Source organism: Stylophora pistillata, chromosome 4, assembly GCF_964205215.1.
Source record: "Stylophora pistillata chromosome 4, jaStyPist1.2, whole genome shotgun sequence".
In the NCBI taxonomy this organism is placed as follows: domain Eukaryota; kingdom Metazoa; phylum Cnidaria; class Anthozoa; order Scleractinia; family Pocilloporidae; genus Stylophora; species Stylophora pistillata.
In genome coordinates this window covers 36910952-36934945 of record NC_142522.1, presented here as the reverse complement: position 1 = coordinate 36934945, position 23994 = coordinate 36910952, and the positions used below count along the sequence as shown (strand labels likewise).

Here is a 23994-nt window from a genome sequence, read left to right as displayed (position 1 = left end):
ACATATTAACTTGAGCCTTAGCTATATTAGTAGTCGATTCTTTGAGAAATAAAGCTTTTTGGATTAATAAATTAACAAATTGTGCCAGAAACTTTTTGACAAGCGCTCACAAGTGCACAAATCCATGCCCGGGTGGCCTCGTCCCTATGCACTAGTTTTAGTCTTCACTCGGCCGCCGCCATTATGGCAAAGGTGTATGTATTATCAAGAACGTTGCTACCTTTTTTTTTTTTCTCTTTTACAATGAACGTCTCATTTTACTTGTTCTTTTCTTACAATATATCTTTTTATGGCTTTTTATGTGTATCATTTCTTCAGTTCTGTTATTTTTAGTATAACTTCAGTTTAATTTAAATTGGTTGAGTGGGAAATTGACTCGCATCTGATATCTCCGGGTCAAAAGAATATTTCGTATATTAAATACGAGAAAATAAACGGTGTGTAAAAATCTGGAGTGTGAAGGTAATCGTGTATGATTTCCCTTGTACCTATCAGTTACTGCTGGACATGAACCTCTCTTTAAACCAGCTGAAGAACCCTCTTATCTTGATACCATGAATAAGTAGTGATAAAATAGTCCCCATTCCCCCACCAAATGAAGTCATACTCTCCTGTCTAAATAAGACAGTTTGACCTTAAGAGTAAGAAAACGTTGAACACTGGAAAAAAGAGATAGCTTAGCTAAAATCGAACTTTGAAGACGAAAGCCGTAATATGGCAATCGGATGGTGTTAGTCAGATGTCAAAAGTTCCCAGTCAGAAGTCGGATGTATACAAGCAACTTGGAAAGTCGGAAAACAGAGGTCAGAGGCCGGAAGTCGGAAGTCGGAAATCGGAAATAGGAAGTCGGAGATCGGAAGTCGGAAGTCGGAAGTTGGAAGTCGGAAATCGAAATCCTGAATTCGGAAGTCGGAGGTCGAAAGTCGTAAGTCGAATGTCGAAAGTGAAAAATGAGAAGTCGATTCGGAAATAAAAGCTCTAACTCCGAAATAGAAGGTCCGAATTTCGAGATCTTAATTCATTCCAGAATATTTGTAGGAGTACTTAGTCGTTGGCCGGAAACAAAACGAGGAGTCCATTCAGAAATAAAAGCTCTAACTCCGAAATAGAACGTCCGAGTTTCGAGATCTTAATTCAAAATTCCAGAATATTTGTAGGAGCACTTAGTCGTTGGCCGGAAAAAAAACTACTGACTATTATTTTCTTTGCAACCTCGCTCATTCAGTGATAAAAGAATCATCATAACGTGAACACTAAAGGAAAGTGGACAACTGAGATTCAATTCATAAAACGTATGCACAATATGTGGAGTCTTTAGGGATGGGTAGGGATGGAGTTTATTTTATCAGTTTATTTTTTGTTTTCTTCATTTTACTGTTCATTTATTTTTATCTGCTTTTCTTAATGAATTTACAAATTTATCTATTTATCGTTTAATTTTGTCAAGCATGCCCCTATATTCAAATACTTTTCGTTTTCCTTTTGACAAGCACACAATACGTATGGACACGACTTTTAAAAATGCTTTCGTGTAAAAAAGAAAAAAAAAACGCTCGCAATATAAACTGCCCACAACTTTAACAGCATCCTCTTCGGCAAATATACGACGCAGACACATGCACCGTAACTTTAAAATTGCTTTCTCGTAGCTAACCACGTGATGTGTTGACAACGCAACTTTAAAACTGTTTCTTCGTCGACAAAAACGTAATGTGTAGCCCCGTAACTTTAAAACTGCTTCCTCGCCTATAAACACGTGATGTAGACACCGCAACTTTAAACTACTTCTTTGTTAATAAGCCAGGATGTAAGACATCATAACTTTAAAATGCTTTGATGTTGACAAACCTATGGTGTATAGATATTGTGAGTTTTAGACTGCGCCCTTGTCAATAACCACGCCGTGGATACACACGTCATCTTTTAAAATGTTTCCCTGTTAAGATGAAACACTCACAAAGCAAACATAATATCATACTTAGTGGGGAATAAGAAAAACAATTTCACGAGCTTTTTAAGGGTCAGCTGACAAAGCATATGAACACAAGATGGGTTGATATGAGGTTGGAATCCCGGCTCAAAAGTGTTGAACAAGTATTTTTCTTCTGCTCAGCTGGTACGGTAGGGCATTTGATGTAGAATTGAAGAAGAGTGAGGTTTGAATCCTCACAAAAGTCGACCCATTTCTTCTTTTCTACTCAGCTGTTAGAAAGCTTGAGAGCAAAATTGAAAACAATTTGAGGTTTGAATCCTCACTAAAAGTCAACCCATTTCTTTTTTGCTTAGCTGGTAGAAAGCTAAAGAGCGAAATTGCAAAAAGTGAAATTTTAGTAGTACTGTTTCTCCAACAACTTACTCTTTAATTTATTTCGAAAGGAGTCACTCTCCAACCCAGTGACAAGTTTTTGTATTCCTTGGACTTTGAATGCCAAGGGTGCCGCAGAAAAGAGCAAATACAATCCCCACTTGATATAGACACAGTCCTCTGGTGGTTACAGCCGACAACCGACTTGTCTGGCCTCCGGGTTTGAGGCCTATTTAACTGCTCAAAGCTCGTATCAAAAAGAGAAAGAAAAAAATCAAAAACAAAAAAAAAACCGATACGAGCTTATCATTGCCGAGGTACCAGAGGGTGTGACCGAACTATGGGCAATCTGCGTTGCGCCTCCCCTCGGGACGCGAAAATAAACAAGCACCGAGTGGAGCGCACGAAACTCTCCACCCGGCTGGGATCAATTTATTTGGCTGACTGCTTGAGGTTCGAATCCTCAAGCAGTCAGGGGCAGGGCGGGGCGGGGCAGGGCGGGGCGGGGCAGGGGGGGCGGCTAGATTCACGAATGCTTCAGGTAAAGGAGTGTTTTAAAACCCTGAAATTGAAACTGAAGTAAAAACAGCATGGACACAAAAATACAACAAATGGAAAAACGTAAGCATGAGAAAGTCTGCCTTTTCAATTTAAGACACCATTTAAGGTAAAGGATTGGGTGATATCCAAAATCCATACATATCTTTTCACTTTCCTAATACAAGTTTATTTATTATCCAACTACACTTCGTAGAGTACAAATAGCGCCATAGACGAGTACAAATATCACGCGGTACTTGTATTGTAGAGTACCGGTTAAACAGGTTTTCTCGCATCGCGCAAGCGAAGAATTGAATTGTAGATACGAAAAAATAAATATTTCTGACGACGAAGAAGCTATTTGTATTTTGACGGAAGAGCTTATCGCTTTCGTTAAGCAGTGCTTTCCCGGAATTGTAATTGAATAAATGGCAGACTAAGGCATTGTTATATTTTCTTTGCACCCCTTTAATGAATAATCGAGATCCGATTAAAGGGACGCTGACCATATTAACTATAATTTGACGAATGATTTGCGGTTTATTATTTAGTTTCACGGCCGTTAAAAAATAGATAAGTTAATAATTAAAAATAAACAAAAGATGAATTAAAAAAAAGTCGATAAAAAACAAATGAAGCTGGGGGTTCGATTGTTCCCCGAGGATTTCCGGGTAACTTCAGAGACCCTCGGATAGTTTTCGGTTAATCATCGGAGTATATTCGGAGCTCGTACACTCTTCGGAAAATCATCGGAGTCGTTTTGAATTTAAAAACAGACGTTGAAATATTCCGGCAGAGTTCCGGATTCCGGCTTTTCCAGACTACCTTTCACTGTGCTTCTTGACTTGCTTAGCGCATACAAGCGTCATTAACAAAGCGTGACGTCAAGATGGCTGGATATTGGCCGAGTTCTTTTTTCGCATATTTATGGCCGAGACGAAGTCGAGGTCCACAAAAATGCGAAAAAAAGAATGAGGCTAATATCCAGCTATCTTGACCGAACAAGCTTGGTTAACAAAGGATTTATTTTGTTGCAAAAATATTTCGCATTCTCAAGAATTACGTGTTGACTTCGAGAGTCGGGAAAGAAAGCCAACTGTGTTTGTAGCACAACAAACTAACGAGAGTCGTTTCTGTTTTCTTTGTTTTGACTGTCCTCTGCCACTTTTCGCGTTTCCATCGCCGAAATTGTCCAAGGATTACGAACTTAGTTATAATTCTAAGTTTTTCATGCGCGGGATCAATGTGGGCAATCCTGAGCGAGCAGCATGGGCCCATGGACCTATGTTGCCCGCTTGGGTAGGCAGTCAGAACGCAGGTTTCGTTTCATCTTGCCCAAGGGCACTGCGAGCGATGTAATAAATGAGAATATTCACATATAAGATTCCCACTTTAAATATCAAGTCATGATTGTCATTATTATTATCATTATTATTATCAATTATTATATGCACTATTGATATGAAATATAGAAGCAATGTATTTCATGAAATGTTGCAAAAAACCTAACTAAAGATTACAAAAATGTCCTTGCTTGAATACTTATCCATGACTATCAACAAGCTCTGGCTTTATGGCCCTGCTAACTGGAATACTATCATTGAATTTCTAGCCATTTGACTGGAACCATGTTATGAGCTTGTAACTCAGCTCCAAGCTCATGACCTAGCTCTGACAACTATGGTCTATGAATTTGTCAGTGAAGTGAGAAAAAGATTTTTGTGTGAGAGCTGTGAAGTAATGGCAGAAAAAATTCAGTTTGCTTCACAGCTTACAACTACATGTAAAAAAAAAAAAAAACAAAACGAACAAAAAAACACAGAACTAATAGGAAATGAGTTACTTTTGTGTGTGCACTTTTACATGTAGAAATTAATTGTTATTCTCAGGCTTGCCAAATATAAGATTATTATAACCACCTTGGCATTAAGCACTTCATCCACCATTTATCATCTCATATTTGGCACGTTCTCATAGAATAACTGTTACACAACATGAACTCTGAAAGTACTAGGTTTCTGACAGGTTGCTGCAGAATAATTATCACATCACCAAACCTTCTTGGTGGTGATATAGGACCAGCCTCCTGTTCTGAACTTACATCAATGCCTCTACTGGCAAACATTTTAAAAACTTCAGAATCTATTATCCATCACATGGAAGGTTAAAGTGCACCTTAACCCCAAAATTTTTTTCCGCTTAACGAAATAAGTGTATTTTTTGGAGTGCTTCTGTGCAAAAAATTTTTTATTTGCTCAAATCTTCAATTTTCTGTGCCCAGTCAAAATACGGAAAATCGGCCGCCATCTTGCCCCACGACCGCGTTTAAAGAGGAATGGCTCTAGCGAGTAATGTGACGTCAAATCGAGAACACGAAAGTCTGCAGTTCATACATTTTCACTTCAGTTTGGGAAGGTTGTAGTCGATATTGTCCGAAAATATGCCGACTAAATGTGTTGTAGGAGGATGTAGCAACATGTGAAATTTACAAGAGGGTATCGCGCCTCATACATTCCTCATACAACACACCTAGTCGGCATATTTCAGACAATATCGACGACAACCTTCCCAAACAAGTGAAAATGTGTGAAACGCAGACTTTCGTGCTCTCGATTTGACGTCACATTACCCGCTAGAGCCATTCCTCTTTAAACTCGGCCGTGGGGCAAGATGGCGGCCGATTTTTCGTATTTTGACTGGGCACAGAAAATTAAAGATTTGAGCAAATTAAAAAATTTTTGCACAGAAATACTCCAAAAAATAAGCATATTTCTTTAAGGGAAAAAATATTTTTGGGTTTAGGTGCACTTTAATATTATTTAGTTATGGTTAATATATATCCCCTATTCTATTAACTTTGATGCTGTCTCCTTTATCTTTGGGTGCTAGCAATCCCTACTACACCTCTCTTATCAACAGCACATAATAAAAACCCTTAGTGGCACTGAGTATACATACTCGTACTGTAAATAATGATTCTTTCTACTATAAAAATATCACACACCATATTTTTTAGAATAGCAAATTAAAATTAACCGCCGCCTGGTTAGCTCAATTGGGAGAGCGCCGGACTGCTGTGCGGGAGGTCGAGAGTTCAATACCGGCCGGACCAACACTCAGGGTCTTAAAATTAACTGAGAAGAATATGCTTCCTTTCTCAACATCAAGAAATGGTTAGATATTCTAGTCTTCTCGGATAGGGACGAATAAATGGAGGTCCCGTCTCCTGCAGGGTTAGGGGTAGGAGACGTTAATTTCCCACGCACGAGATTACTGTGTGATGGATGTCCTCCCCTGGGGTGGGATGGGTGGGAAAAGGTGAGGTCGTTACATGGACTAAAGCGGCTGCCAGAGGCGCCTGATAATGCTGACGTCCGATCTCAACCTTAGTAAAAATTATTGTAAGCGCATTGAGATTCTTAAATGCGTATTAAGAACGTTCATTATTATTATTATTATTATTAAAATTAAAGCTAAATTGCAATTCAAACCCTAAAACTCACAAGATCTGAATAATGACTCTCCTTACTGTCTTTTAAACATTTCCAATAATTTGACCTTTAGGAATTTGTTGATAAATCAACCATTATTAATTGTTGTAGTTGACTTTTTCCTGTTTGCAATCACCTTTCGGCATGATAATGTGTTCATGTTGTTATGAGAGATACCCAATTGAACACTCCTAGGAATGAAAAGGTTAAATAGGGTTGAGTGGAACATTATTTCAATTTACAGCTTAAATTAATTGCGATCAATATTTGGTCACAGTTATTTATAGTTCACAAAAGTTTCAGAAATTCTTTTGCAATTTCAGATACTGCTACATCAACTGGCCAATCTCCTGCTGAGTTCTTCAAATCTATCTTTGCGCCATTTTGGACAAACCACTTGATATATTCCTTTCCTCCATTTTCTTTGAAATCCAATGGAACAATGGCAAGGTTTGGATCGACTGACATAAGAACATGAAGAGGGGTATTTCCTGCATGATCTTGTGAATTTATGTTTGAACCATTTTGTAGCAAAATCTCAAGTACTTTCTTGTTAGGCACTTTGAAGATTTCTTTTAAGCATACTTTGTTGTGGACTTCTATGACTGAATCCCAGACAGCTAGATGAAACATATCAGAGCCCTGAGAATTCTGTATCTTGAGATCCACCACTGTTTTGATCATCTCTTGTTTCTTCTTGGCTTCTTCAGCTGAGTTAACACTGATATTAACCACGATGCAAATGAAATTAAACACCAGAAGCAAGTTGCGGTCAAAAGCCCATTTCAGCTCTTGCTGTTCAAAATGAGAAAGATGCTCTTTTTCTCTCTGCTGGGTCAGGATTTTGAGCCAAGCTAAAATGTACTGATTTACTGGCTCAAGGTTGGCAATCTTCAGCTGTGTGCCCTTTTCAATCATGCTCGCAAAGAGATCAAGAAGTCTTCGCAAGATTTCTTTACTTTCATCAGAAGACACAAGTTTGAATGATAATGCATGGCTGTAGAAGTTGGCTGCCACTTCAAGTTCCCCTTTGTGGGATAAAACAATACCTTTGTTGAAGAGTGGCCGTAGAATTTCAGGTGAGTGCAGAGCACCAAGAATTCTGTCCCTGGTGATAAAACCTTCCATTTGAATGACCTCGTGTTGAGTAGAAAATGCCTCCAGTTCTTCAAGGCTTTGACTTTCTATGTGATTGTTATATACAGCAAGAGGAGGTGTCAAAACCTGCTTTACAATGTAAGTGGGTGGCTTCAAGCACTCCTTCATTGCTCTTAGCAGCAGATTATATCCATGCTGAATTGATTCTGTGTCATCTCCATCCTCTTCTTCATCTTGTCCTTCACTTGGATACTCGATATTGTCAACATCAATGGAAGTTACATGGGAGGCACCAAGAAGCTCCAAAGCATCAATCTTCTTCTCTCTGCTACAGTCTGGAAGCGAAATTATCCATTCTACAACATCATCATGACATTCACAGCATGCTAGTTGAAGAGGTGTGATTCCTCCGGTATCACCAGCTCCCAGCTGTGCTCCATTTTTAATCAGCACCTTTACTGATTCTAAGCAACCCTTGTGTGCAGCTAAGTGCAGAGCAGTGAAGCCATGAACATTCCTAGCATTTGGATCAGCACCCTTTTCCAGAAGATAAGCCACAAGGGATGGGTCTTTAAATCCCGACAAGGCAGCTGCAGTTAAAGGAGTGTCACCCTGGTGACCAGCCTCATTCAGATTTGCTCCACTTTCCAGAAGAAATTTGACAAGATCAAGTTGCAAGGGCATATCAGGTTTCCCCAGAAGCACTTGTCGTGCTCTGTTAGAGTGGAAGTACCGACAAGCCACAAGAAGAGGGCTAGAACCGACCTTTGATCTGTGATTAATATTTGCACCATGTTTTGTTAGAAGTTTCACAAGTTCAAACTTACACCAGGCAGCAGCACACCATAAAGGGGTTACGTCCTCGCCCACTTCGTAGCCAAACCCTCCATTCTTGTACACTCCTACTAGTACCGTCCCTCGCTCCTCGATATCGACTACCCGTTCTTCGATGAGGCTTCTGGCTAAGTCCACGTGACCGCACGCGATAGAAAGCAAAAACAGACTGCTTTCCTCGCCTTTGTGTGGATAAGCAAGTTTAGTCTTCAGAAGCTTTCTTTGCTCTTCAAGGGATAATTGGTGCCTCTCAAACAGAGGTAACAGCGATTCACCTGCAATTACCTTTTCAATCGCCTCGCGCTCTAAGTCACTTCTTTGACTCTTGTAATCGAAGGTCTTAATGTGGTTCGAGAATTCCAAACTGATCATTTTACACTTCAAGAATAATTTTCAAAAGGAGGGGTAAAGATTCCTCTTCACAGAGATTCTTCAAAGTGTCACTCCTAGCTTACCAGTACCTTGAATGTTCCAACTCATCAGTGAACTAAATTATTCAAACACTCCCACCAACAAGACGATATGCCTACCATGTGACTAAAAAAAAAAAAACCACCCAGCCTACCCTACTGAGTGTACTAAAATACCCTCTCTACTCTAGAGGAAAAGCAAGAGTTTAGAATACTTGGTAGCCTCGCTCTAGTTAGATTTGTTGTTCCGTCGGATCTTTGCTCCTCGTGGCTTATTCCGACGGACTTTTTACGTCGTGAAACTCGCCTCTTTTGAGGATGAAACTGCCGCAGACGATATGGAGCAAAGTTTTAGAGACGAAGATTTATTCCTTGATACAAAGTGAAGGTACTTTTCTCAGTATTTGAAAAGGATTTGAAACTTAAGGCAACCACGTTTCTCGTACGGCGGACAGTTTATTTTCGTTTAAAAGCGATGTGTACTTTTGTTCTTTTTCATTTCATTGAGCCTGAAATGTGGTTTTTGTCAATGAAAAGGAACATTGAAAAACTTATGCCAGATAGCTGTATGCGAAATTCCAAGGGAGATGATATTGGATGAACCCAATGAACTCGATCTAAAGAAGTAATTGATCTGTGTGTAATTTTTCGAACACTGTATTACTAAATTTGTTATTACTGTGTTGTGGCAAACGTTTGTTACGCCAACACAGGTAAAGCCGGCTAAATGTTCCGTCATCGTTTTGAGACTTCAAAGTGAAACTGTAAGGGGAAGTCGTTGAAATATTTTTAAAATGTTCACCTCGAACTAAGATAAAAAAACTTTATACATGGTAAAGTGAGATAGAAGTGATTTTTGGATTTGTTTTACAAGCTTAAGCTTATTTAAAGTTTGGTTCTTTTTCGCCTACCGCTCTTGGAGCGCTAGATTTCAAAAAGGGATCTGGAGCGTTTTTCGCTCAGCCTGTGATATACTGCCTTTTTTTTTTTTTGGCTTTGTGTTCATATTTTCGACCTTTCGTCGTTGAAATCGTAAGATGTAGGAGGGTTATGCGTTAGATACGTACTTTTGCTTTCTCGATTCTGAAACTCCTAACAAGGTGAAAACGAAAGAGGACGGAATATTGTAATGTAAGATACATCCTAGTTGGTAATGACATGTGATTTCCGTTGGTAGATTGCAACCAGTTTTTTGCGCACCAGGAGGTATTCGGTCACAAAATGCCTCTCTACCATTTTTAAGATTCCGTCGTCTTGATCGAGTGTTTTCGTGGAAGATTAATGAAATGCAATTTTCGGTGTAGTTTTGATGTCAAAATGTTTTGTCTTCATTTAATTGTTATATGCCAAGACAGCATGTCTTAAAATGAAACTCTTATTATGCTAATCACAAGTATTTACGGTTTAAGAGAGACATATGACCGCGCTTAAAAAAAAAAATAGTTTTTTTTCCCCCTTTTTAGTGCTTTTTACACTGAAGTGCTTGGAATAGATTTGATTTAAGGGTTGAATTTTAGCCATGTGTGGACAAAAAGCTTTTTGAATATATTTGCATTCATGTTTCTTGACTTCTGCACCAGAGCATAAAATTTTCTTGAGGGGGTTGCAAAATGTCTTCAAACAAAAATCACTCAGTTATAAATTCATATTAAAATTTACTTCCCTCTGTGTCAGTTAAGAACTTTGTGTGAGTGTTATGTCCTTTAATTTGAATGAGCTTTTGGACTCATTCAAAATATCCATCTATGTGGGTATAAATCAGTGAGTAGTCATGTACCATCTAATCAACATTAGAAAAAATTTTTTTCCTTAATCATCAATTTTTAGCTTCATGACATTAAAATTGCTGAATTTGCCCATCTCAATTTAATAACGTTTGCTCTAGCAAAACAGGGAAGGATTACCAAAATTTGTTCATCTTTGGTGGTATAATTTACCTTGTTATATGTATAATTATTTGTTACAAACCTGTGATGAAGTGAATTTCTGATCCCCTTCTGCCCCATTCTTAAGACGAATCAAACCTAAAACAATCCAATTTTGCAGTTGAATTACATGATCTTCAAATTTAGCGGTGAAGTGATTAATAGTTTGATAAATGAATGAGTAACAGCTTGACCAATAGCTGTTGTTGTGTGTAAAATTCCTGGAGAATTTAATGAAGAGGCGAAGCGGTCAAAAATCAAACAAAGATTGTTATGTAATGTTAGATCTGAAACTGATATACACGTGCTTATAATTATCATTGTTAGGAGCCAAAACCAAACTTTAACCTTTTTTCCAGAAAAAAACTTAACAAAGAACTTCATCTGTTGGACAAGATAGGTCAGAGAATTTTAAGTGGAATTGATGTCAATGGTATAGCAAGTTATAAAGACATACATGTTAATACATGTCAGTCTTTATTTCTGCAACTTTATCAAGGCTGTGCTCTAACAGCGCCCAGTGGCCCCCAGCGCCTAATACTAAGTCTTTTGCTCTTGGGTGACTCGGAAATTTAAGCTTTTTCATTCAAAGCATTTGCTGGGCACCCTGGATTTCACAGTTTCAGAGCACTGGGCTCCATTCAATTTTCCTTAGAGCACAGCCTTACTTTATGAAGGTTTTTTGCGAGAAATGTGATTAGATATCTCATGTACTTGAAAGTCAACAGGAAGTTCAAACTTGACCTTTGTTTTGTATTAACCCATTATCTCTTTCTTAACCACAATGATGGCACACACACCTGGTGTTGAAAGATATGATTTAATATTGCATTTAAAAAAACATTGTTAACCATGACAGGTCCAGCCATTTGTAATGACAATGCGCAAATTTATCAACAAATGTGATCCTATAAACTTCCAGAGAGGATGCGGACTATGATAAAGGTGTTCTTCACAAGAATTATTTGAATTTAGATTGGCTGATAATCAATCTGTCTGACTGTTGATTTTAACAGAAAAGATCACAAACTTAAGGGTATTGGGTAATTGTCACAGTTTTAACGAGGCATTTTTATTTAGGTGACTTCAAATCAGAAAGAAACACACACACAAAAAAAAAAAATTAAAAAGTCATGTGAAGTCCTGTTGAAAAAGTGTAGATCATGCAAAAGTATTTGAGGTTCTATAGGTTGTAGGCTGCAGCTTCAAACTTAAAAGAATAAATATGATTTGAAAATGATGTCTCCCAACATTATAATTGTTTATTTCACTTAGTACAAGTCATTTATTAATGTTTTTTATTTCCAGGATAATGTCTCAGAGTATGGTTGACCCTGATAAACCTCAGAGAGTAGGTGACTACTTTGTAGTAGCTGGCCTTGGTAATGGCAAGTCAACTCAGAATGCTATACACTTGGATGATGACAGGCATATTTCGGAACCAATCACAGATGTTACTGTGATATTCAAGAGTTTAGGAGAAAGACCCCCCAAGGGATACACTTGTATTGACAAAACCCCTGCTGGATTTCCTGCTGATCTCAATCATGGCTCCATAAGACAGCCATCATGTTACCTCTGTGTTCGTAGAGGAACAGACAAACCTCCACTGACTGATATTGGGTAAGAAATTCATACATACATACTGACATACATAGGTTAGTTGACCACTCCCCATGGGGGCTTTTCAGGGCCAATTCCCACCTATCCCACCCCAGGGGAGGACATCCATGACATAGTAATCTCTTGCGTGGGAAATTAACTGCTCCTGCCCCTAACCCTGCAGGAGACGGGGTCTTTGCACGGTTTATTCGTCCTTATCTGAGAAGACTAGAATATCTATCCATTTCTTGATTATAGAAAGGTAGCAATTTCTCCTCACTTATTTTAAGACCATGAGTATTGGTCCGGCCAAGGCTTGAACCCTTGACCTCCCGCACAACACAATCCGGTGCCCTTCTTTCCAACAGGCACTCATGATTTCTAAACTAGATTCATTTACCTTCCAGGAGTGACCAGCATTTAATTTCTCCACACAGTATTACCTCTGAATCAAGGATTAAGTTTGTGAGAATAAAGAAAATGATCACCAGGAAAAAACCTTTGATAGTGAAAAATTCTCTGTCTAGTATAGAAAATTGGCATACTGATGTTAGGGGGGTGAAGAATTAAGATAGTGATATTACCTCTTTGTATATATGTGACCCTCCATTGGACTTTGAGGCTGAAGGTGGTAGCACGCTCACAACGTGCTTCCACTTTAGAACAAAGGAAATCAGTTTTAGCACGCTTAAAGTGTGTCCAAGAGCACACTTCATTAGCAAAATCTTTTGTTTCATAGAACACACTAAAACAAATAAAGTGTGAGCTGTTGAACAATGTGGCGTGAGCAGTTGAACATAAAAGTGTATTAACCTTTGAAAACAAAAGCTACCATGCGAGATGACATAACACACTTAGTGTGCAAGATGACACAACGCACTTAGCGTGCAAGATTGCACACAACAATCAGGCTAGTGTGTCCGCCGTGTCAAAAGAACTTTAAAAAACGACTGGCTGAAGTGGTTAAAATGAATATAGATGCATAGTTACTTACCATTCTTGAATGAGCCTACTGACGAATAATAGTCGATTCTGCTTGTTGTCAAGCATAAGCTTATTGATTTTATTTCAACCTTCTGACATACACCATTGATCGCCATTTTTTGAGCATAAAAGACGATGAGATTCAGCTTCAAAGTCAACGTTACTCATTGCTTTTCACAGTTTCTTTGAAGTAGTCTTTAGTTGGATTTACAATACCCGACGGTGTGCTTTGCTGTTTTCGATCTTTTTCTCGGTCATAAACATTGACTGTTTCAAATCTTGTGTATTGGGTTGTAGATATATTTTCTCAGACAAATGTAAAACAAATCTCGCGTGGTAAAGTTTGGGGAATATTTTTTGAGCGGGTGAGTAGCATGATGACCAAAGACCAAAAGCGTTATTTGCTCAAAGTAAACACGAGCACACCATGCCAAGCGCCAGCTTTGTCAAAATTCAGTTCCAGTGTTCACGCAGATTTTACTCTAATGAATTTGAATGGTACTTTGAAACCTGTAAAAACACGCTGCTGCAAGCGAAAGTCACAAGTATTTATATAAACAGACTATGGGCTTCTACAAATTTTCTGTTGTCTTTGTAGTTTCTCTCGCCAAATTAAGATTAAGCTTTTCCAAACTCTCAGCCCTCATTTCCAAGTATTCCACGACGCTAAAATGTCACAGAAAGTTTTGAGTGTCTTAGGGCTGGGAATAAACATAAGCTGTGTTTGGTTTTGCGAGCGTTCCTTAGTGAGAAAAACACTTGTTGCTAGATTCTTGCTGGTTTTGAGAGGGGGACTGTTGTCTGACTTGAATCTCTCTCGTGTCTGGCCATAAATTTTTGAAAGGGAGGGTATGAATATGGCCTGATCAGACATGCTCGGTGGCACACATGTCTCGCTGTGTTCCTTCTCAATTCTTGTTTGTTTGTCTCGCTTGTGTCAGCTGAATCATCACCATGACTTGTCATGTTTGATTCTCGCTGATTAGCATATTATTTATGGCTGGTGTCTCGCCTAGAATTTTCATATGGGGCACGCCATCGATCGCACACTAAGCATGCCATCGATCGCACACTAAGTGTGCTATCGATCGCACAGCTATATGAGCGTGCTACCGATTGCACACTGAGAGAAACAAAAGATTTAGTGCGTTAAATCTTGCAAAACAAAACAAGTGTGCTCTTCTTTGTTAAATCTATGCGTAATCCGTGTTGTAGGACACACTAAGCGTGTTGTGTCAGCGTGTTGTGAGCGTGCTATCACCTTTAGCTTTAAAGTCCTATGGAGGGTCACATATAGAGGCAAAATACAGTCAAGCAATACCTGAGTCAAACATGCAAGTGATTCTAGTCGCTTGTCTGGTAGAAGGACAACATAATCGAACAGCTCACTCCATGTGCTGATTTCGGTCAATAGACCAAAGGAATAAGGAATTGTCCACTTTAAAATTGTTAATACCCTTTAATACCACCCATTCTAGAGCCAGTTACCTGGCTTGATTCTCTCTTCCAGCCAGAATTTTGTTTGATAGTTAAATTTCTACAGTGTTCATGGTTTTTTTAAGTAATGTCTGCAGGCCCAGCCAGCAACCCTGAGAGATCCAGTGGAGAATGTTACCTTGAAAAATAATGGATCTAACTCGTAAATTTTTTATCTGATCTTCAAATGTCATGAGCCTTTGTGATTGTAGCCTAGGAATCAGTACATTGCACTGCATTTGTTTTGGTCTGGATGATTTGCATTTCATCAGAACTATCAAATCTTATCGTGTTCTTACAATAAGGGTCTTGCTCAAAAGTTTGCTAGATTAGGTTTGAGTTATTTTAGTGAGCAACAAAACTCTGTGTATGGGCCATTATGTGATTGCAGAGTCCTTTATGAAGGAAAAGAGCGCTTAATGGCAGGATGTGACTTTGTGACGTGTACTGAAACAGGAAAATCGGCTAATGTCAACAATGGTGGAAATAGAACATTCATCACTTATCGCCGAGCACCCCACAGAATGGCTCACTCCTCACTGGCTGTTACAGAGATTTGTGTTATCATAGCAAGCAAGGTATTTGTAAATGAAATGAAAATTAAATGGTTCAAGATGCTTAATTTATTACTTAATAAATAGAATGCTTTTGATGTAGGGGTACCGAAGTTAATGTACTGAAAAAAATTTGTTTTCCTGCCACGCCCAATTTCTTTTGCTAACCCACCCACATTCCTCTCCATTGTCATGAGCTGTGACATGTCATTCCCCTGTGCCTTTATTGAGTAATAAATAACTTAAAACAACACAAAGGATTGCAGGCATGTCAGCAAGAGACAGTGGGTAATTGGTGAGAAGAGAAAAATTAGGGTCTACCCCATGGTTCCATTTGAGTAATTTTTGAAGTAAAGATTATGTTATACTGAATTGTCATTGTTTTCCTTTAGAACGAAAAACCACCACATGCATTTTGCTTGATTGACAGGAATCTAAACAAGGGCATGGTAGGTTTTCTTTTCCTTTTTTTTTTTTTTTTCTTTGATAGTGCTTGATTCTGGCTTGTGACATCACAGATGTATATATGTGACCTCTCACGCGAAAACGTACACTAACGGCTATCCGTTTGAAGGCGTTTTGCAGTTCACTTGCCATTCACTTGCCATTCACTAACCGTTCAAAAAAATTTGCATCCGTTCGCACGGCCAGGGTTACCCGTGCAAAAGAAAATAGCATCCGTTCGCACGTCTTGGGTTATCCGTTCAAAAAAATATAGCATCCGTTCCCGCGGCTTGGGTTATCCGTTCAAAAAAATTAGCATCCGTTCGCACGGCTTGGGTCATCCGTTCAAAAAAATATAGTATCCGTTCGCACGGCTTGGGTTATCCGTTCAAAAAAAAATTGCATCCGTTCGCACGGCTTGTGTTATCCGTTCAAAAAAATTTGCATCCGTTCATACTGCTGGTGTTATCCGTTCCAAAAAACTAATAATTATTGGTTCAGCCGGTTACCCCTTGGGAAAAGTAATTAAAATTCCTCATTTCGCACGGCTGGGGTTTCGGCCGTCCGTTGAGAAAAATTCTCAACTGTTGTTCATCAGTTCAGAAAAATGCTTAGCCGCATAAACAAGTTCTATAGCAGACATGCTTTGAAGTTTGCAATTTTCTCTTGTAATATTTTTTGAGAAGAGTTTGTTCTGAGAGGTCTGGGGGCCTCCCCTTAACCCATTAACGGCCACAGCTTTTGTGGAAAACTGTGTTTTGAAGCTAGTCCAGCAGATTTCGGGTCACTGTTGGGGTTTTAAAAGCTCGAACTTACCAAAAACCACTTGACAGCTCGTGCACTCGACGGCCTTTCGATCCAAATGCAAAATGGCGGCCTGAAAATCTCGGGCACGCGCAGAGAGCAAAATTTCGACATAGTTTTTGGCTTGAAAAGTCACGCCCCACTTACGACTTCTACTTTTCTCTCTTTCTCCTGCCCTTTTTTTCCCCTCTCCTTGCCTAAAGTTTCTCCTCACTTGCTGGAAATTGAGTAGGCTTCATTTTGGTGTAGAGATTTTTCAGAAACTACTCATTATTTTCAAAGCACATGCTCGGAAAGGCAGGTGGGTAGTGAAACACGATCTTCGTGCAGATTTTCCAGTCAAAGTGACACGGTTTTTTGGCTATTTCTCCAATCTCCTCCACTCAATTGCGCTCATTCTGGTATCGTCTGCAAGATATTTTCAACCCGTTCAAGTACATGCTCGAATTCGTGCTCCAGAGTTAAAATTGATGACGTCACAGGGCGTAGAAAGGGTGTGGGTCCCCATGGGCGCATACGGGCGCACTGGACGTTAATGGGTTAAATAAGATTTTTTTTAACACCTTGTGGGTGACAGGAACTAAAGTGCATATTCCGAAATGCTGTTTAAAATGAGTACACACATCAAGGACTGTGTCTTTTTCGAATTGTTCGACTTTGTAGATGTGGGTGTCCTGGAATGTTGTTTCCTTATCGGAAATTTCAGCCGTCAACTGAAATGAGCAATCTGTTCCTGGAAGTTTATAGCAATTTATTTTTAACTGTATCGATTGTTACATCATCTTGAGTGTTTTCAGCTTGTGCTGCGCGCGTTGATTCGATCGTACATCAGTTCTTAAGGTTCAGTGTTGTAGCTGTTGCGGGTCGCTTTCTTCTCTTTATTTCAGTCTTAAAACGACCGATTTCACGTTAATGGAAGCGCATAATCGCATTTACTTTTTCTTGCTCCGTGTTCTAACGGATTTGATTTACTTCTGCGTGCCTTTGTAAAGCCTTGATTAAAATCATTGTCCGGTGTTATTTTGGCCCTCGGCCTATATTGTAGGGTTTCTGGGCATTTAGGCCTTTTACCGATGAACGTGAGCAAGCCACTAGCCAACGCTTACACTTTGCCAAGTCTCGCAAAGGTTTTGGGAAAGGAATGAATACTTTCTTCCCCTATTCCTCTAACTCTTTGATTGATTTTTGCCTTTTATCGGCACATCTTGAGTCTGTCTTACACTCACGCCAACAACAGTGTTTGGTACCAACCATGCCACTTCCTTTAAGAAAGCTAACTCTTTTTAGTGAAATTTCCTGTTGTTTTCTTTCAATTTGATTGCACGGCTCTCAGAGCTTGCGAAGTTCTCTCAAAACATTGCAGTAAATAAATTAGTCAAAAGTAAGAAATTCTTGAAATTACGGCTGTTTCCTTGATGAGATTTACCGATCAAATTTGCTAGTCAAGACTAAATGAAATTTCAAAAACAAGGTGTCAGTCTTGTTCAGTTGGTCACAACTTTACTGTGTTTGGTGGCCCCTAAAAGAGCCGTTGTTTGATAGATTGCTCTAAGAACAGCAGTCACAAAAGTGTCGATTTTACTTTCTCCTCCAATTCATCTAGTCCCTTCAGCATGTTCTCGACACTTACAACAACAGAACGATAATTCTCCATAACAGAAGACAAATCGTGTCCTTCTGGTAAAGCTGCAGCTGTCTCTTGCAGTTTGATTTCAGTTTCCTTTAGTACCTCCAATAAATCGAGGCATTCATTGCAGATGTAATTTAGGATTTCACGCTCTCGATCCATGCTGGCATGAACTCTTGAAACGAAGGTTTTTTTCGCGAGCGCTCAAAAATAACCGCTGTACAATCCGTCAGTCAGTTAAGTGTGCAATCTCCTCCTACAATTTGTTTCTCGCTCACGTTTGCCGCCGTGTATAAATAGCCATGTAGTCCTTTGGCCTAATTACTCCCCCAGAGATTACACTTTGCTTCGGTGTTTCAGGCTTGTTTTTATTTCATGTAAGAAAGCAACTGCTTCATTTACGCGAAAGGTCACGTCCAAAAATATCTCTTCAATGAAGCGCCAAGGTGTTATGATACGGGCAACAAAGTTGAATGCTTGGATGTTGGCCAGTATGACTAAGTCGAGTTCGCCATGTGATAGTTCCATACAGTTATTCAAATTTACAAGTACAGCTGCTTCCGAGAATTGTTGAGAACAATGACCACCTTTAATGCCCTGAGAACATCCGCATCCAGCTTGAAGAAACTGTTTCACTTTCCCCACGATTTCCTCTTTGTCAATTAATAACTCAACTTGATCGCCTTCATCCATTTTGGTGATTTGATGAGGAGTTCTAGCAAGTTTTAAATTCCATGTAGTTGTCAAGACAACGCGCTTTAGAGTGGAAGTTGATTGGCTGAACTGAACGTTGTGTTACCTTTTGCAAAATATCAAACACCACCGTGCGTTATGCAAATTTCGCTTGAGGCGAATTTTATGCTTTGACAAGTGTAGACACCGCTCGTTCTTATTGACGCAAAGAGATGGTTTCGTCCACCTAAAATAACCTTAGTTCTCTGTATCTTTGTTACTGGTAGATATTTAACGAGAAATGTGCACAGGAATGTTTGATTTTGAACTTTAAAAAACGGGTTCTGAGTTAATGTCGGAAACGCAACCACAAAGTCGATATTCAGCTGAAAATTGAATGTTTGTTTTCTTTGCTCTGTGTCAAAGTAATCTGGTCGTTGATTTAAAATGATTATCATCTTTACTCGCTCAACCGTTCAAAAATTTGCCACAGCTGTTCGGCCGTTCACCGTCAGCCGTTCAAAATTTTTCTACAGCCGTTCAGCCGTTCACTGTCAGCCGTTCAAAACTTTTCCTCAGCTGTTTACCGTGAGCCGTGAGCCGTTCAAAAATTTTCAACAGCCGTTCAGCCGTTCACTTTGGACCGTTCAAAAATTTTTTTCAGCCGTTCAGCTGTTCACTTTGAGCCGTTCAAAATTTTTCTTCGGCCGTTCAGCCGTTCATGTTAGCCGTTTCAATCACCTTGGCCATCCGTTTGTCATCCGTTCACTAGCCGTGCGTTTTGCCGTTTGAACGGATAGCCGTTAGTGTACGTTTTCGCGTGAGAGGTCACATATGTTCACTGAGAGATGTACAATTTTACATGAATGCTACTTACTGAGATATTTGATATTCATAATAATTTATTTCAAAATTATTTTTTAGGTGGGATCTGATGTGTATCTTTGTTACAGAAAGTCATTAGCAAGACCGCGCTCCATCATGTACCCTGCAGGTAACAGTGCATGCACTTCATGGCTCACCTCCCAAAACTGGAAACTTAATTTAGTTTGTCACTGCTATTCAAATGCTTCTGTTTGATAACTTCATTTACAAATTTGCTATGATGAACTGGACACCTTCCAAATGAAGCTTGAGGCACTTTACCTAGTCCAGATGGAACCTGTTTTAGGGAAAATTGACTGGAAATGTAGTTAATTGACTGGAAATGGACCACTCTGCCCCTTTATTCACCAAACTAGGAATTTTAGATATTTTCCAAGTCAATATGTTTGAAATCGCTAAATTTATGTTTTATTTCAAAAATAACTTATTGCCCTCCTTTGCTTCTCTATCTTTTTGTAAGGAATAGCCAAATTCACAACTATGGTACCAGAACAGCCAGTAATTATCGAACGCATTTGTGCCGTACAAATGTCAAGCAGTTTACAATTCTTTACCAAGGTCCTAGAATTTGGAACTCTCTCCCTATTTCAGTCATTCGTTCGTCAAACTTTCTCAGCTTTAAAGCGAAATTGCAAGAGTTTTTACTTAAATAATCACTGAATTGGCCAAGCCGCACATTCGCAGCACTTTTTCTTTACTTAATTTATTATTGTGAGTGAGGTGGCTCTCCCATAAGCCTGGTGGCTTATTGGGTCTCCTTGCCTTCTGTAATTAACTATTTTTAATTGTTAAAAAAGGGCAAATAAAGATGATGATGATGATTAAACTTCTGCTATGATTAACTAGACACCTCCCAAATGAAGCTTTTCCCAGTCCAGATAGAACCACTTTTTGAGACAATTGAGTGCAATTCCATGTTGTACTTGTCTTGAAAAAAGTGTTTGTTTCATCATTATCTTTCAGAGGTTCTCAGTCGATTCCCTGTGGAAGACTATGAAGGTTTTCCTCTTCCAGATACAATCCCAATGTTTTGTCTTCCTCAAGGAGCAATTATTGAGTGCTGGCCAGAAAACTCGCAATATCCCCTTCCCTCTTTCTCCACATTTGTACTCACAGGTGCTTCAGGACAAAAGGTTTGTTGTTTTAGCAATTTTCTGGAATATCTGGAACAAGGGTGAATTTTGAAAAATGCCCCAAGGGAAATAGCAAGAAAGGGAATTTTTCAGGTTAAGGATTTGAGCTGTAAGCTTATTTCAGTTTCATCAGGATTACATTTTAAAGAATTATAAAAAACACAAGGCAAACATGTCGTTGCTAGAGAAACCTTTAACTCTCTCATGAGTTCCCATTTGTGACCAAGACAGAATTTCTCCTTACCATATCAATACATTATCAAGCAGACAAGCAATGGGAATACAGAAAAACATCAATTAAGGGATAACTAGTTGATCCAGTACCAAATTCTCTGAACTATTGTTATAAGAATTATATACAGCAGACAATAAGGAGAATTACTATTGAGATCTTGGCAGTAATAGGGATAACTTAATAATTTTCCCTGTCAGCCGCTGTGTATTTCATCAACAAAAATGAACTCTTTCACTCCTAATATCTGATTATGGATTCTCCCTCCCCTCTAGCTGCTACACATTTCCTTGTAAATTGGTTACGAGAATTTGGTGTTCAATCAAGGTATCAACTTCTACCTGATTAGTTTGAGTATTCTCATTACCTGTTTGCTGGATCATGTATGGATATTATAGGGAGAAGTTACAGGTTAATCACTTCTGGAAGTTAAAGAGTTCACCCTTTTACTCCAATTTGCTGTAATTTGTGGAATGTGCACAGCAATTATAATCAGTAAATTAGCCACGAGGATTGATAATTACTATAAAGATATGAAATTTTATTTCATTTAAGATTTATGGAGCAGCGGTGACATTCTTTGAACTGCTTCCTGAGGAGCAACTAACAGAGGCAAGAAAAAAAGCTTTAAAGCTGGATGATGATGATGAAGTAAGAGTTGAGCTTTTTTAGGGGCTAGCTTTCACTGAGCTTAAAATAATGTTAATAAATGTAATTAATTCAAACCAGACACCATAATGTCTTAATCATGAAAGGACTGTAAGGTCTTGAGAAAATGCTGCACTGAATTCCATGGGTGCTTCTGAGTTAGAGGTATCAGTAGAAAGCTATAGAAAAACCACACCTGTCACGTTGTAGTTTTAAATCAATATTATAGGTTAGAATTCTAGTTTGAAAACAGCCAATAACTGTTTTGATTTTTCTTGCTCACAATCCTTTATTCCCTGTTACATGTATGACAACAAATTTTAACTTTATTTTTTATGATTTCACAATGATTTGTTCATCCAGTGGAGGTTACCTCTAAGAAATACAGTGTTAAGAGAATGGTTGAAAGTTGTAGGAAAATAATCCTCCCTTTCTAAATGAAAGGCCATTGAAAGTTAGTAGAGGAATTCTGCATGGAAGGCAGATAATTCTTCTATCTGCAATCATAGATGAACTCCTTGATCAAGCATTCCAAGTTAAACTAGATCTACTCACTGTTTGCTGTTTCCAGAATTCAGAAGAAGGGAAGAGAGTTGCTCATACGAACAAGTGCATGTGTGTGTTGTCACACTGGCCATTTTTTGAAGCTTTCAAAAAGTTCCTGTCCCAGTTGTATAGAATTTCTCTATCAGCACAGCCACTCCCCATTGAAAGGTATCTCAGAATACTTTTGCAATTCATTGGACATAATACTGTAATTAGTAAATTCTGTGGTGTTAAGTGTTACAGTGGAAATCAAGGGATGTTTGAATTAATTATGGAAGTGAATGAAAGTGCGATTGATGAAAATAACATTATGCCAGTTGCATATATATTACTTTTATCAATTAATATGCAGTAGTGCATTAAAATATGAATAATTTCTTTGCTCTCTTAAAATTAATTTTGAATACTTAAATTCAACGCATTAAGGATACAAAGTGACTGACTGGTGTATATTTCTTTGTCATTTAGGTATATTGCAATTTTGATGCTTGATGTTCCTTTTCCTTCTCCTCAAAGACCAAGAATTCTTGTGCAGGTATTTTATCAGTTAATGTCCAATGGTCTTTGTTTTCAGCATTATTCTGTACCTTTACCTCTTAATTAGTTAAATCAGCAGACATGATCAATAAATGGGCAAGCAAATAGGCAGCAACAACTACCAGGTCCCCCCCCCCCCCACCCCATCCCCCTTTGCATGGGTTAAGATCAACCAGCAGGCAAACAATTTTTTTCTTTCTAGGCAAGGAACTCCTAATTGCAAGATGTGGAAATAAATTACTCGTAAAAATTGCAAAACCCCAAAGAGCAGAGTGATGTAATTCAGAGGACCAGACATGACTTGTTTCCTGTACCAAAATTTTAACTGTCAGTTAAAATATTCAATGAATATTTTTTACTTTGTTTCTATAGACAAGCATGTATGATCCATTTGAAATCAGCCAGCTCTCTCACACTCCTTTGCCAGTCAGGTAATATGGATAAGAATTACTGAGATTTTCATCAAAGCTGACCTAATCTTTCTTGACTTAATTGTCTTTACCACTAAAATATTTGCAAAGGGGTAGAATAATATTATATATAATTCAATGCTTATATCAACAATGCTGTGATACAAGTATGTACACTGTTGGGATGTTGCTCTGATGACAAAATGTCAGTGAAGTCGCAGAATTAGTATTATGGTGATAACATTTTGGTATTTGTACTGTTTTTAGTACCCAGTGAGAAAGTGGTCACTTAAGCATCTTTTTAACTCTTTATGGTAGCCAATTTACAATTTCAACTTAGGTGATATTACCAAATTACTGAGTTAACATTAGCCAACTGGGAGCTGGTCATATAATGTTGGTTCGTAATAAGCCTGTGAAGTGACGAGTCGACGTTTGCAAATATATGAAAATCATATATGGTTGTTATAATTATAAAATAATTCTGCTAGTCAGCACCGTAGGAAAATGTCTAGAACAGTACAGGCAATATGTCTACTGGTGATAGGAGACATTCAGGGTTATTCTTAGATATTTTTTAAAGTGCATGTTTGTGTTCTTAGTTGATGTTCCCGGTACTTTAAATTGTTCATTTCAGTGGTGCATCTTACATAGCTATGCTTCGTTACCTGCATTCAGACAATGCCATGCTGTTGTTCTATCTTGTTCTCACTGAACACAAAATTCTGATCCACTCTCTGCGACCACCTCTGATGACAAGTATTGCTGAGGCAATTACAACAGTAAGCTGTGATTATTGTATAACCTGCCTCATTATATAAATTATACTCCTTTCAA

The 23994-nt window shown here is 38.6% G+C and overlaps 2 protein-coding genes across 3 annotated transcripts in view; one reads left to right on the top strand and one right to left on the bottom strand.

Annotated features, from left to right (window-relative positions):
* Positions 1–4224: 4224 nt before the first annotated feature.
* LOC111328821 (protein fem-1 homolog B) lies at positions 4225–8796 on the bottom strand. Its single transcript, XM_022933332.2, has one exon. The coding sequence runs from the start codon at positions 8638–8640 to the stop codon at positions 6625–6627; it is 2016 nt and encodes a 671-aa protein (XP_022789067.2). The 5' UTR covers positions 8641–8796; the 3' UTR covers positions 4225–6624.
* A 111-nt stretch (positions 8797–8907) lies between these two features.
* The window catches only part of LOC111328799 (C-myc promoter-binding protein), a 35274-nt gene continuing 20187 nt past the window's right edge, over positions 8908–23994 (top strand). The window contains exons 1-12 of one of the 2 annotated variants that reach the window (XM_088758692.1): positions 8911–9066; positions 10963–11003; positions 11912–12226; positions 15057–15243; positions 15612–15668; positions 19691–19760; positions 20615–20784; positions 21572–21667; positions 22236–22378; positions 22679–22745; positions 23120–23178; positions 23795–23939. In XM_088758692.1, the coding sequence (XP_088614818.1) occupies positions 11916–12226; positions 15057–15243; positions 15612–15668; positions 19691–19760; positions 20615–20784; positions 21572–21667; positions 22236–22378; positions 22679–22745; positions 23120–23178; positions 23795–23939 (1305 nt within the window). In that variant the 5' untranslated portion in view covers positions 8911–9066; positions 10963–11003; positions 11912–11915. Of the gene's footprint in view, positions 9067–10962; positions 11004–11911; positions 12227–15056; positions 15244–15611; positions 15669–19690; positions 19761–20614; positions 20785–21571; positions 21668–22235; positions 22379–22678; positions 22746–23119; positions 23179–23794; positions 23940–23994 lie in introns of both variants that reach the window. The other variant, XM_022933311.2, reaches the window with a different exon arrangement.